Source organism: Borostomias antarcticus (assembly GCF_949987555.1).
Source record: "Borostomias antarcticus genome assembly, chromosome: 4".
Lineage (NCBI taxonomy): Eukaryota > Metazoa > Chordata > Actinopteri > Stomiiformes > Stomiidae > Borostomias > Borostomias antarcticus.
This window is the reverse complement of record NC_140237.1, coordinates 19,551,354-19,566,090: the sequence shown is the minus strand read 5'-3', so window position 1 is coordinate 19,566,090 and position 14,737 is coordinate 19,551,354. Positions and strand designations below refer to the sequence as shown.

Genomic DNA, 14,737 nt, shown 5'->3' with positions numbered 1-14,737 from the left:
CAAGTAGGCTGTGTAGGCTATAATTCTGACTGAGACAGACTGATGTAGGCTATTACAGCCAAGTGTGTATCCCTAAGATAAATGACAACAGAGAGCAAAGGTCAGTAAACCAGACTGGGTGTCCAGATGAAAGTCTGAATGGCTTCAGTCAGACAGAGGAAGTGGACGGCTAGGCGACCTGCCCTGTACTCGAACAGGAACTGCAGCAGAGAAAGTAGTAAAAACGATGACTTTCACCAGAAACTGACTAGGATACCATACAATAGACATATTTGGGAATGATAAGGGAAGGCTGTAGGCTAGTAGCCCACTATACCAAAATACAGCAATATACTAATTGTGTTCCAGTCAAGAGCTGTAGTCTATCCTACTTGAAATTGATGAACTGTTAAAGGAGTAGTAAAGGGAAAATGCATGTTTAGCCCTGTTTTAAGGTTACTTATGATCATGTAAAATTGCTAAATGTACTACCTATCATCATGGCATGTAGAGAAATGTTGAATTTTTAGACTTGATACCTGTTTAGTTGGATTCCTTGACCTTAATAATGTACAGTTACACACCAACTTTGTCATTATAGCTAGAAAGAAAGATATGGGCGTTGGTGTATTGTCGGCGGACATTTTGAAAAAACATGTATATCTCAGATACAAAGGGTGATCTGACTTGTCTCTTTGGATACATTTATTCCTATGACCCTAAGGTACTTCCACAGCAAAGCACACATTTGTGTCATGACTTGCAGTAAACACCCATTTTTTGTCCCTTACCTCCTCTACTAAATTGAAATTGAGAGTTGACCATGTTTTTTAATTATATTTCACAGTGCCCACCCACATCCATTGTATGACCAAAACGTAGACCTGGTCCAGGGCGATATCCTACGTATAACGCCCTGTTACTCTCAATGCAATTTGCCTATGAAAGCGCTTCATCTGCCCGGTCGTCCGACTCTACAGACAAAACCGTTTCGTTACTCACCAAAGTAAACACATCGTAAGATACGTAGGATCTTAAAGTCTCTCAACACCATTTAAGATGTAATGCATCATCCCCGACATGGGCGGCAGCAGTGAGTAGCCTAAACAAAGCGGAGAGCGCCGATTCGCCGGTAGAAGAAGACAGTCGATGCGCTGTGGATATAAAACATTTAAGTGTACAAATTTGCCCTTTATTTGAAAGGTGGGGGACTACAAACTGTAGCGCTTTAGGAGAAAAGGCTTTCATCTTTCCAACGATGTGTTTACTTTGGTGAGTAACGAAACGGTTTTGTCTGTAGAGTCGGACGACTGGGCAGATGAAGCGCTTTCATAGGCAAATTGCATTGAGAGTAACAGGGCGTTATACGTAGGATATCGCCCTGGACCAGGTCTAGACCAAAACGGTGGTAGAGCAATTATCAGACTTTCTCAAAAGTGCTAGTTTTGTCAACGTTTTGATTTGAACCATTGTATATGATCATAAGTAACCTTAAAACAGGGCTAAACATGCATTTTCCCTTTACTACTCCTTTAATCTTATTGAGTGCATTCGGTCTGGCACTTTTCTTGATAGCCGCTGTTGGGCTCCTCAGGTGGAAATGTGATTCCATGACGTTGTAAGAAGTCCCCGTTTGCTGTCCGGGATTATTCAACACGAGTCGACGTAAATTGCATAAACTAGACCCGCCTATAGACTACTACTGTCAGACGATTTCTTGTAAATGCCAAAGCTTAGAAGAAAACAATTTCCGGGTTGGAAAAAATCTATGTACACCGATTGGATGTGAGTCAACCAATCGTCTTACAGTTAGATTCCAGCGCTCCATTCATTATCTGGTGGATGATGGACTGTTCATGAGTTGAGATTGTTTTACAGACGAGACACGCAGGCATCATATTTGGTGTCGATATTAAGCTTCTACAGGTGAAGACCTGACGGACCTAAAAATTCAATCATCAAAGGTATACAGCATGGGTGCTCTCTCTCTTTATTTTGATTATTTGTTTTTTGCGCAGACTAGCACAAACTGCTAGAAAGAGATTTGATGCCTACATTTTGTAATAACATTTTGCTTTATCTACAGCCATGTTTTTAACTTGATAGACATAATACAGTGGAGCCTGAATTACTTTTATGTGTGCAGATGTCGATGAGCCTGGGCGGCCGGAGGCTGAAGCAGTGGCTGGTTGAACAGCTCCACAGTGGTAATTACCCCGGTCTCTTGTGGGAGGATGAGAGTCACATCATGTTCCGAATCCCCTGGAAACACGCTGGAAAACAGGATTACAACCAGGAGATAGACGCATCTATTTTCAAGGTAGGTTAGATCAATCGGTGCCATGAATGGATAGGATCGCCAAATGGCCTTTACGCACGGCTAGTACGCGAGCGCAAAGAGGCCAATAGAACCAGTGGGAATTATTTTTTGTTGATGGATATACGTACATCAGATTTACACAACCTTTTTAAAAGCACATAAAAACATATTTTGTACAACAATATCAAATATGCAATATAAAACAACATATTTTATAGTTTATAGTATAGCCTAGGATTTCATTTAGGGAGTGTTATTTAATAGACAATAATAGTATTCTAGTAATAATAATAATAGTAGTCTAATAATAGCAATAAAAATATGAATAACAACAATACCAAATATTATTATTAGTATGCTTATGATGATGATAATGATGATTATTGTCATTATAATAATAATAATAATAATAATAATAATTATATGTTAATTACAGGTTACACTGCAGTAACATAGTGCCTTTCCAGATGCTCAAAGCTCTGATTTGATTTATTATTATTTTATATGTAAACAATTCTCCATTCTAGTCATTTAGCAGACACTTTTATCAAAAGCGACTTACAATAATTGCATTTAACATAGAAACTCACATAGAGTTAATAAACATAGAGTTCTTTCTACACAAGTGACTAAGAGCATAATCTTGTGCTAAAGGCGAAGTGCAAGAGTAGCAAACTAAAAATGCAATAGGTGCGAGGGAGAATACTGTTAGTACTTCTTGAGAGGTGACATTTCCTATATATGTTAGTGCAATTACATATCATTACACAATTTCAGAAGTCATCAACATTGTCTGGCAGTGTGTATGTGTTATATTGTGAGTGTGTGTTGTCTCTTCCTAGGCCTGGGCTGTGTTTAAAGGCAAGTTTAAGGAGGGTGAAAAGGCTGAGCCCGCCACATGGAAGACCCGTCTGCGCTGTGCCCTCAACAAGAGTCCAGACTTTGAGGAGGTGGCCGACCGGTCTCAGCTGGACATCTCCGAGCCCTACAAGGTGTACCGCATCGTCCCAGAGGAAGAGCAGAAGAGTAAGTGTACACATCCACGGGTCCAAGTTGTGTGTTATTTTCAGATCACCACCCAACTCACTGTTTATTATCCTTTACGTACGACCGTCGGAGAACTCACGCGCAACTTGGTCTTGTTTTTGGAAGGACAACAATGAAGATATTCTTGCAACAGATGACTAGTGTGTTTCCATTTAGTTATGGTTCAATAATATTATTTTCTCCTGTTTCAATATACTACATGATGCCACTGTAAGCTAGTGAGATGCAGACGGGCATTAAAGCATAAGAAAGGGTGACACCATGCAGTCTTGCAGCACCGATGGCTCATACCAACGTCCTATCAATATCCTTAGTGTTGTTCTTTATGAATGGCTCCGGTATTCCAGCTGTTTTCTGATGGCCGTGTCTTGCCCAGCAGGTAAAATTACAGGGGCAGCCATGACAGCTGGCTGTGGCGATATTGCGGACATGGACTGCAGCCCAACAGACCTGGAGGAACTCATCAAAGAGGTGAGGCTTATACCTTCTTTCTCCTGAATCTCTTTTTCTCCTGAATCTCTTTTTCTCCTGAATCTCTTTTTTTCTCTCTTTAGCTCTCTCCATTCCCAACCCTCCTCCATTAAATATCTCTATATCTCTCCTCACAATTTCTGCTCGTCCGTCTTTGTCCTTGTCCACTGGTCAATATGGACCATATATCATCTCTCTGTGTATCGTCTTCAACTCCGTCTGTTGTCTCTTGTGGACACCGCTGTTGGAATGCTATGAGACTGATTTCGTTCTTCTCTGGTTCTCCATATGTGTGTGTATGCAGTCCTCCGATGATTACATGACCATTATCAAGAGGAGCCACTCTCCTCAGGAGGAGAGCTGTAGGATGCAGCCAAGTCCAGAGTACTGGTCCCAGGGGAGCCTCAATGGTAAGACAGCTTAGTCCACTCACACTCATTTCCCCTCTCTTTGTGTCATCCGAGTGTGTGTGCGCGCGCGCATGTATGCGTGTTTATGTGTGTGTGTGTGTGTGTGAGAGAGAGAGAGAGAGTGTGTGTATGTGTGTGAGAGAGAAAGTGTGCATTTTTGTGTTTTTATGTATGCATGCGTGTGTGTGTGTGTGTATGTTTGTGTGTATGCCTGCGTGTGTGTGTGTGTGTCAGTGTGTGTACAGTATGTGTCACACGTTCCTCGTCTATTTTCCCTAATTTACTGCACGCTGTCTGACTGTGGGCATTCATTTAGCATGTCGATCATCTGATGAGACAAGTTTGTGCTTCGCGAGAGTTTAAATCTAAAATTGCACACAGCAATGCAAAATTCTGTGGCACGACCCTGCAGCTACGGCTGCTAAAACAAACCTTTTTTTCTGAAGGGGGAAGGATTGGCTAATATCCTCTTGCACATTGCTGACTGAGTAGATTTCTTCTTGGTCAGGCTTATTGTGTTAGAAGACTAATTTTTTGATGAGATGACAAATGTTGACATGCCTGACGAGTCAGAGGTTTGTCTGTGGTCACTCAAGATCACAGCATTTAGTGTGTGTGTGTGTGTGTGTGTCGGCGCGTGCTGTGTTCACTCATCCACTCCCCCTGTCTCTTCCGCAGCTTTCCCTGCGCATCAAGACCCTTCGCCAATGGCTTCCTTCAATGCAGGTACTTAAACTCGCATCAAGCGAACGACAGAACCGTACATTCGGCCCGAGAGAGCTCCTCTCTCTTCCTTGATCGTCTCGTTGAGAGAGGTCATGGAAGAATTTTTACAGCTCACTTATCTGGCCCCCGGGTGAAACTGTTTTTTTTGCTTCCCTCTGGAATATGTAGGGGTGGGACCTATGCCCACCCTCCCATTGCTCTCTGTAAAGTGCACTGCGTTGCCTCTGCGTATGAGATGCGCTATACAAATAAAGTTTGATTTGAATTGAATTGACTCTCACCCCGTCCCCAGCCTTCTCGCAGATGGTGATCAGTTTCTACTACTCCGGGAGGCTGATGCACACCGTGGTGACCTCTCACCCGGAGGGCTGTCGCATCACGCCCGGCCCGCCTCCCCAGGCCCATGGCGCCCTCTACGGGCCGGCCGGCATGCAGAACGTGCGCTTCCCCTCCGCCGAGCTCATCGACCACGAGCGCCTGCGCCTCGTGACGCGCAAGCTCCTGGGCCACCTGGAGAGGGGGGTCCTGGTCCGGGCTGACCGCGACGGCATCTTCATCAAGCGGCTGTGCCAGAGCCGGGTGTTCTGGAGCGGGCTGGGGGCGCCGGGTCAGCAGTATGGCGCCGGGCCCTGCAAACTGGAGAGGGACGAGGTGGTGAAGATCTTCGACACCAAAAGTTTCCACGAAGGTTAGAAACGGCTCAGTGTCTCAGTGGCCCTTGAGAGGCTGTGTCCTCTGAGGGGGGAATTATCATGTTCTGATTTATCTTAAAGCTTCATAAGTGTTGAAGTCATTGGAAACTGACGCATGATTCACACTGCACATACTGTACTGGATAAAAGTGTCTGCTAAATGACTGTAATGTAATGTACTGTACTGTACTGTGGTAATGAAACACCTTCAGTGTTGTGAGCCCGTTTGGTGTTAAGCTGTCCTTTTAAACTTGACACAATGCGATGTGACCATGCATTTCCCCAGTAGTGTGGTACAGTGAGGTTGACCTTTCACCTCTGCTGTCGCTCCCCCAGCTCTCCAGATGTACCAGGAGGGTCATTTCCCTGCCCCCGATCCCACAGTCACCCTCTGCTTTGGGGAGGAGCTGCATGACCTCAACACCAAGAACAAGCTCATCATCGTCCAGGTGAGACAGCCTTCTCCATCACAGTAAGCATTTCTACTTACAGTATAAGCAGTAATCCTAAACAAACAAAAACAATCAGTGTTCAATGGAAAGACATCCAGTGCACAGAAAGAACATTTTGTGTGTGTGTGTGAGGGGTGTGTGTGATTCACTGCACATTTGCACCTTTAGCCTACAAACGAATGGCAAGATGTCTCACACATTGTCCGCCGATATTTAAGAAACTGTTGCATTTTAAGTAACTACATCATGACGTCACAACCACATTGTTACATTGTATTTCAGCGTCATGACTTTCCAACCGTAAAACCCCCTCACGTCACATCTCTGCAAAAACTCACACTGTGCTAATCAGCCCTCTCTTTCTCTGGTCAGATCACTGCTCTGAGCTGCCAATATAGCAGCCAAAGCCTGGATATATGTGACGAGCTGGCCAGCGACCAGATGAACCGCATCTACCAGGACCTGTGCGGCTTCAGCAGCCCCCAGACAGACAGACAGATGGGCAGAGGAATGAGGTAGTTGCATGTAAGCTCTAATACAGTAGTATACTGTAAGACCACCATTCTAGTTGATGTAAGGAATGGTAAAGGGAGTTACGAAAAGACAATTGTGAATATTTGAGTCATGTAAATGTCCATTATAGTATTACTACTATAATTAGTATTACTTCAAAGCAAAATAAATGGATTATTCATTATAGTGCATCAGATGTCAATTTTTTTGATAGAACAGTCTTTTAATATTTTTCTATTTTGTACTGTAAATGCTGAATTATTTTTGTACAAGAGATTATGATGGCAACATGACTGTTTGGATGGTAGTTCCTCTGGTGTAAGTAGATAGGTTTTACTATCTGTGCATCAGTTTTTACTCTTTGTAAATTGTTCTCACTGCCGTTTTGTAATTTTATTAATGGGTAAAATAAATATCCTGCTTTTCAAGTCTTTGCCTCCAAGCTGTGTTTGTGAATCTCAATTCAGTGCATTCTCTGTCATTATACCATGGCCTGGGTGAATACTCGATTATGATTGGCTGGAGGGGTGTGCATTATTTCTCGACAAATGCACAGCTAAAGCCTCGTCACAGTTTTGACAAATTAATGCGCTTGTTTCACACCTCCGCATTACAATGAAACAGCCTTTTAATACTACTTAATGCCACTTAAGTACGTTTTAATCAGCGTCATAGAGAGAGACGGTTCTGGGCCCCGTTTCCCAGAGCCATCGTAGCGCAACGTTCATCGTAAGATACGTCATAAGCTTTCCCTCTAGGTGGCGCATCGTTTCCCAGAGCCTTCTTAGGCTAAGGTATACCTTGGCTAAGGAGGCTCTGGGAAACAGCTCTTCCCAAGGTACATAGTAAATCGACCTCCGGCCGAATCCGCTGGCGGGTTCCTGGACATTTGCACATCGAATGGCAAGCGGGCTTCTGGTGGATTATTAGCGTCAGGGACAGCAGTCCGCTAGTAATCCAAAATGCTCCCGCTATTGCTCCAACACCATTCCACTGGTAGTTTATTGTCTATATCCTAGGCCCATTGGCCCTAGGCTTATGGATTTCTATTGCTAAATTAACTTACTCTGAACATTTTTTGGGTAACCCTTCCTTTCATAGTCCCCCAATTACTAAACATTTACCTGGTAAATACATGCAAAGTATAGCCTAATATATAATGGGTAATACCTGAGACACCTATACTGTAGGTATTATTTCAAAACAGGAGTATTTAAAATGCTCAATTACTGCACATTAATTCAATAATGACACCACCAGGTAACCACATGTTAACATAACTTCTATAACATCCAGTGACAAACACAAATGACAAATCACAATGCTCATATTTATTAAAATGCTTTGAATTATATTCATTGGATCCACTAAGGAATCTGGGAGTGGGACTGAGAACAGGAGGAGCAGAAAACAAAACACAGAGTTGCATACACAGAGAAACATAACAGTAAGTACAAGTCTAGTACAGTATATCAATGGGACTTGTAATTGGTCACTTAATTGGTCACCCAGTTTCTGCAATCAGTTTGACAGTTAATTCATCTGCAAAACAGACTGTAAATTTCCTTTAAAAAAACTAAAAAAAACCTTGCAGACTTGTTTTACCTCACAGTCAGCCCAGTGTCTGGGGCCATGTAACCAGGTGCTCCTAAGGCCTGGTTCATAGTCAACGCAAGCTACACTGACGCGTCTGTGAACGCGGATCTACGCAAGTATTTTGGAGCTTGCGGGGGTCGCTGCCTTTCGTCAGTGTCCCTATCGGTTCCTGTGTAAATAGCACTTGCGCTCGCGTAAAGTTACAATTTTTGTCATGACACACGTTTCTACGCAAGGATGCATCAACGTCACTTTGCGTAGTTTGCGTAGCTCGCGCTAGCGTAGCTTGCGTTGACTATGAATGGGCCCTAAGCAGTTCAGTATTTTGAGTTGCTGTGGGGTTAGGAGTGATTCTGCTAGCCTCTTGCGCTGCCTCCAGCCATTCTCCCTGTCTGACGCCCCCTTCAGGTACTTGGTAGCCTCCTGCTGCAGTGCCTCCTCAGTGGTTCCCCTTGTGACTGGGTTTTTCCGCGTAGCCCCTAAGAAGGATAATGAAGATATTAGCTCAGAAACACATTTATGCTTTATTGGCACAGCGGTAGTAGAAAAGGACAGGAAAGTTGGGAGAGGAGGGGATTGACACCTTCATGCTCTGAGGTACCCATTAACTCGGGGCATGCTTTAAATTCTAAACATGATTTATTTACAACAGACTATTACATTACACCAAGGATTCTAAACCTTTTGTAAGTTTTGTTTCATCGCAAGCAGTTAGGACATAGTGTTAGGCTCACTTCTGATTGTTAAAATTCTGAGGACCTAATTGAAGCAGATCCTGATCCACCTCTTGGTGAATTTTTCACTGTCTACTCCATTAACTACACATTGAAAGATGTATACTTGGACAACAGAACTTAATGAACATAAAAATCAAACAAAGTACAGTTACACTTAGCTACCAATATAGCCTTTAACCAGAGATTACATGATAATAGTATGAAGAAGCTATCAAAATCCCTACCGAAGCCATATCTAGCAACATAGGGCTAACACTAATCTACCGGACATTTCTAAGCAATGATAAAACATCATGGTAGAATCTCACCATTAAGGGATTGAACCAGTACACTTTCATCACCTTGTTCAAATATAATTATCCCTCACACTGTTATCCATCTCTTTACTAATAAAACACTTACAACTAAAGAGCTACAACACAGTAGGGGGACTGCCCACTGTTCCGACATACCGTTGATCCGACGTCTCACTAGTCCGAAACTTGTTCACCGATCGTCAGACATGCCATTGTTCCAACGGCTCAAGAGTCCGACCGACAATGGGATGTTTCGGACTAGTGAGACGTCGGACTAATGAGATGTCGGAACAATGGTATGGCAACCACAGTAGCTGGCGGCTAGGCTAACGTTACGTTAGCTAGCTAACATTAACGCTAGTTAGCTAACCTAAATGTGTCAGCTAGCTAAGTTAGCTGCCGTAACAGGAAGTGGCATTAACATTTGAGTAGCAAGTGTTCCCTCAATACACTGGACATTTTTAAAAACATGTTTTATGTGATGTTTGCATACAGCTTTACATTTTGAACCAGAATTTACCTGACCTGTCCGGGGCATCATGTTGAGCTGGTTGTCAGTGACTATAGGTTGTTCAAGACTACCCTCCATTGACGGTTGCAAGCGGAATTTTGACGGTATCCCAACCGAGTTCCACATGAGTTTTACCATCAGAAAAGCGACAGGGCGGAGCGTCAGCACGTGCGAATGCGAGTGGAATTCCGCTCGGAGACTGCTAGCAACTAACCAGCAGAAAATCTCCAGCTGTTTAACAACGGTGCCCCTCTAGACACCTTCCAGTAGAACCACTCCAGCGGATTGTCACTCTGATTCCGATGGAGGAGTAAAAGGATGAACGTGTGGAGGTTTGGGGTATAGTCCCATAAAATCATCGGGTCCCCAATCTCCCGGGTGGGAGTCCAATATTTTCACCGCTACTCTACTTGTGCAGTGGAGATCGGTGGGTTGTTTTGGTGTGCTGGGACTACTGCCTCTTTTGTGCCAACAGAGAAATGCAGGTCAACATTGACCGGAGGGAGGGAGTGACAACCGGACAAACGCTATCCTAGGTGCTGGTTTACAGCCATGCACAAAAACTGTCCCTTCGCCATAGCACTGTAGTTAATGTACACGTATGGTAAGGAGTTACCCAGACATCTTACTGATCATCTTTTTACTAAAATGAACTAATCTAAAACCATGGCACTGTATGTGTTATACTAATGCTGGCTGAAAAACTAAATAAACACTTATTTTGGATTCCAGGGTAAAGATTTGGGGGAGATTTGTTTTTTTGTATAGCTTGAATGTCATCTATCATAAAGAGTCATTTTTCTGAGAACTCTTCAATGGCAGTATCACTATGACAGCAGTTCTTTCTTTTACTGAACTAATACAATGGCCATGGTCCAGTAGAACTTCTCTTATTACTCCTGTCTTGGCCTCCCAGAGCCTTTGAGTCTGTGACACCTAGATTGTGGAATGCTCTTCCTCAGGACCCGAGAGCTGTGGCCTCTGTAGACAATTTTAAGAAGCAGATAAAGATGCTCCTGTTTAGACAGACGTTTGTCGAATCAATTTGACTATGTTTATGACTGTTGTCCTGTTTCCTGTGGTTTAACTGTATTGATTCTTTGTATGCACTTAAACCTGTGTGAATCACTCTGTGAGTCCTCTTTGTGAGAAGAGCAATACAAATAAAATGTATGATAATAGATAAGATTAGACTTTATTGATCCCCCCAGGGGGAAATTTGGCTTTTCAGCAGTTGAAAATTAAAGAAAGGTTGGAAAGGAGAGAAACACTAGATACTAGTAATGAAAAACTAGATTGGGGGGGTAGGATATCAGGGGGTATATACATGTTTTTATTACTTACTTACTTACTTACTTACTATGGCATGGCCAACGATTTTTTATTTTATTTTTTATCTTTACAGGGACATCTTTTGAGACTCTTTCCCAAAAAGTACCCAGCGAGTGATTTACTGACATTGAAAATGTCAATATTTGAATAGCTTGTCTCGGCAGGATAGCTTGGAGATAATTATTTAGATCAATGTGAGCTCCCCCTTTTTGAAAAGGAAGAAAATAGTAAATGGAGTGCATTTATCTAAACCTCTCATTCACCCATTCACGGCAGCTAGCATGCAAGATGCTTACTTGCTCATTATGAGCCATTTGGGGTTTAGTGTCTTGCCCAAGAATACCTCGAATCGACACGCTGCTGGGAGGAGCTGGAATTTAACCGGGAACCTTCCTATTCCCAGACGGCTGCTCGACCTCACGGGCCGCTGCCCCACCCATCAGAACTATGAGCAGCCTTTCAAGTCCCAGGTCTCAGGCTCAGAGACTTGGGCAGACGAGAGACAAAGTAGACAGGAGTGCTGGTCAGCAGTGGCTTTCTTACTAACAAGGCTTCAAAACTCTTCAGAAGCAATCGGTTAGAAGGGAAACAATGAAGTGTTATTTGGCATGGTGACATACAGAGTTCCTCTACATGTGGGCCCACGTCTTGTGATGCGCAGAAAGCAAAAGGAGGACCCTGAAGGGGACAGGACCGAAGAGGGAAACTCACACATTCCCCATGGGCAATGTGGGCCGACAGAGAAAGGAGAGAAAGGAGGAAGAGAGCAGAGGTAGAGGATAAAGGCTGTAGTATTGTCCTGCCTGACTGAGGCCCTCCTCTGTGGGTGACTCACAGACGGGTGATGGCCCTCTTCTTCTTTCTATGCGCTGGTGCTCCGTCCAACAAGCTGAAGCCTCATTGATGAGTCTCAAACCACAGACGAGCCCAGAGAATGGGCTTTCAATTCCCCCATCTTAGTACAAACACTGGAGATGACCCCTTGCTGATTGGGGAATATCCCTGTGCATACTGTACTGTACTGTACACAGAGTACACAAGTACACAGAGTACACATTTACACAGAGTACACAGAGTACACATTTACACAGAGTACACAAGTACACATTTACACAGAGTACACATTTACTGTACATTACAGATATTTGTTGTGGATATTTATCACTGCACGCATTTCAATTTCGTAATCATGTACCCAAGAGTGAGATTAGTCAATAAAGTTTGAATACACAACAAAATGTCTGTCTTTAGCTAAGACTTGAATAGGATATGTGCAGACGCCGGCAAGCCCAACTTGGGCAGAGATACAGCAAGGATACCAAATGATTCAGAGCACACAGGCATTCTTATACAGATGCCTGCATAGCGACCCTGGAGCTCAACGCTCTGAAGACAGTGGAGATGATTGTAGATTTTAGAAAGAAACCAGTCCCCATTCCCCCCCCAACACACTGAATGACACCCCAGTGACCACTGTTGACTCTGTCCGCTTCCTGGGCACCCCCATCTCCCAGGACCTCAAATGGGAACTAAACCCAAGGTCCCTCACAAAGAAGGCACAGCAGAGGATGTACTTCCTGAGTCAGCTGAAAAAATCCAGACTACCAAAGAAAACGATGGTACTCTTCTACTCCTCCACCTCCTCGGCCATAATCTGTTCGTGCCGCTCCCCTCAGGCAGGAGGCTGCGGTCCATCAGGACCACGTCTGCACGCCACAGAGGCAGTTTCTTCCCCACGGCCATCAGCCTCTTCAACAAGGCTTGTGTCCCCCCGCCCCCCCCGCCCACCTCGGACCCCGCCACCATTGAAAGACACCGTCGATAGACACTTGCACATGACCTAAATGTATAGGATGCACCGCAATCACATATCACGCCGCACACACACACATTACACTCTGCATACTGTGTATAGACCTTTTGTATATTGTTCTTTTTCTTAGCTTATCCTTTTTTGCACTAGCATTTTGTACTCACTCCTTACACTGTCATGTCTTTGCACTGTCCTGTTGTCCTGTCCTGTCCCTGCATGGCAACAAATTCTGATTCTGACCCCCCCCCCCCCCCCCCCCCCCCCACACACACACACACAATTAATCAGTTTCAGAATGTATGACATATGATTAAGCTCATAAGAAAGATGAGATAGCTTGGGTACAAGGGCTCTACAGTCGTCAAATCAAATTATCCTTGTCTATATAGTAAATGTTGAGATACAGATTTCTATTCTGATCAATTTGAACCCCCCCCCCCCACACACACAGACACACACATGCAAGCACAAAAGCCCACACACAGGCATGCAAACACACGCGCGCGCACACACACACACACACACACACACACACACACAGACACGTATGGCAACATTCTCAGTTCCCCTTCCCAGGTCATTTTTTAGATGAAAACATTACTAGTACACTTACACAAAGCATTACTAGTACAAACACCCACACACACATCACTGGAAGCACCTTTCTCTTGAAATGTCATGCCCTATGACCCTGAGGGGGTTCAGTTGTCTTGGGATCTGGGGGATTCTGTGATGATCAAAGCACTTACTCTACAAGAAATCACAAGACGACTGACACATGTTCAAAGCCTGATCTTCACAAACACAATGAACTTCCAATAGGCATTATGATTTCTGTATCAAAAGTATCACAATGTGTGACTGTGTCTGAATATTTATGTGTCTGAATATTTGAGTTATCTGTAGCATAATCTTGGAGCCAGCAGCAACATTTCACTGTGACTGTACATCGTACATTACATGTGACGAATAAAAGGAATCTCTTGAATCTTGAATATCTGTGTGTGTGTGTGTGTCTGCGTGTGTGCGTGTCTTCAGGACCCCCTAGAATGGTCTCAGAGAACAGGAACTTACTGCAACCTATAAGAAACTGTCACAGGAAACCAAGTCTACCCACCAAATAGATCTGTCTGGGACAAGTTTAGTGCAACCCTCTCCTGTTCTTCAGGCCCACAGGCGAACCGAGTGGATCTGGAAGGGAACCACAACCTAACGTCAACAGCATCTCTCATAATAATAATAATAACAACCAACAACAACAACAACAATAATAATAATAATAACAATAACAACAACAACTATAATAATAATAATGATTTCAAACAGATAGTGTAGTGTAAAGTATTCACAAGGTACAGTACATGTTTGAGTCCCAAATAGGAATTAAAGCAACGGTCATTGTTTTCTTGTATTGCAAAGTGGTTGAAATAGTGTTGAGGGCGAGTGAGGCGTCTGCAGAGTCAGGTGGGTTCTTGGGGGGGGGGGGGGGTCTGGTGTGTGCACATGTGCTCTGCTTTTCTGCAAGCACATGCAGTGTCTACAGTGTGGTCAACCTCAGGTTACAACACAGCCCTGTGGCATCTGAGGCTTCCCACAATAAGCCCTCATAGAAAAAAACAGCCCTGGTGCTCAGCTCCAGATGTGGTTCTCAGTGGCACGCAGGTCTTCCCAGGACAGGTACCGCACCAGGACGACAGCCCAAAACACATTCCTTCCATGAGAACCTAATGCCAGAGTAGAATACAGTTCCAAGAAGACGATTTCCTTGCAAATTCAACATTTTTTCCGGTTTGGTTTTGGTGGCCGGATTCGTTAGTGTTGCTGACTGCGCTGGTTTCACTG

The 14,737-nt window shown here is 43.8% G+C and overlaps 1 protein-coding gene across 1 annotated transcript; it reads left to right on the top strand.

Annotated features, from left to right (window-relative positions):
* Positions 1 to 2,125: 2,125 nt before the first annotated feature.
* irf8 (interferon regulatory factor 8) lies at positions 2,126 to 6,899 on the top strand (the record flags this gene model as incomplete). The annotated part of the gene is made up of 8 exons (XM_084436798.1): positions 2,126 to 2,299; positions 3,142 to 3,325; positions 3,726 to 3,817; positions 4,122 to 4,227; positions 4,906 to 4,953; positions 5,246 to 5,641; positions 5,982 to 6,094; positions 6,470 to 6,899. 8 exons carry the CDS (start codon positions 2,126 to 2,128, stop codon positions 6,614 to 6,616), a joined length of 1,260 nt encoding a protein of 419 aa, XP_084292924.1. The 3' UTR covers positions 6,617 to 6,899.
* Positions 6,900 to 14,737: the final 7,838 nt, after the last annotated feature.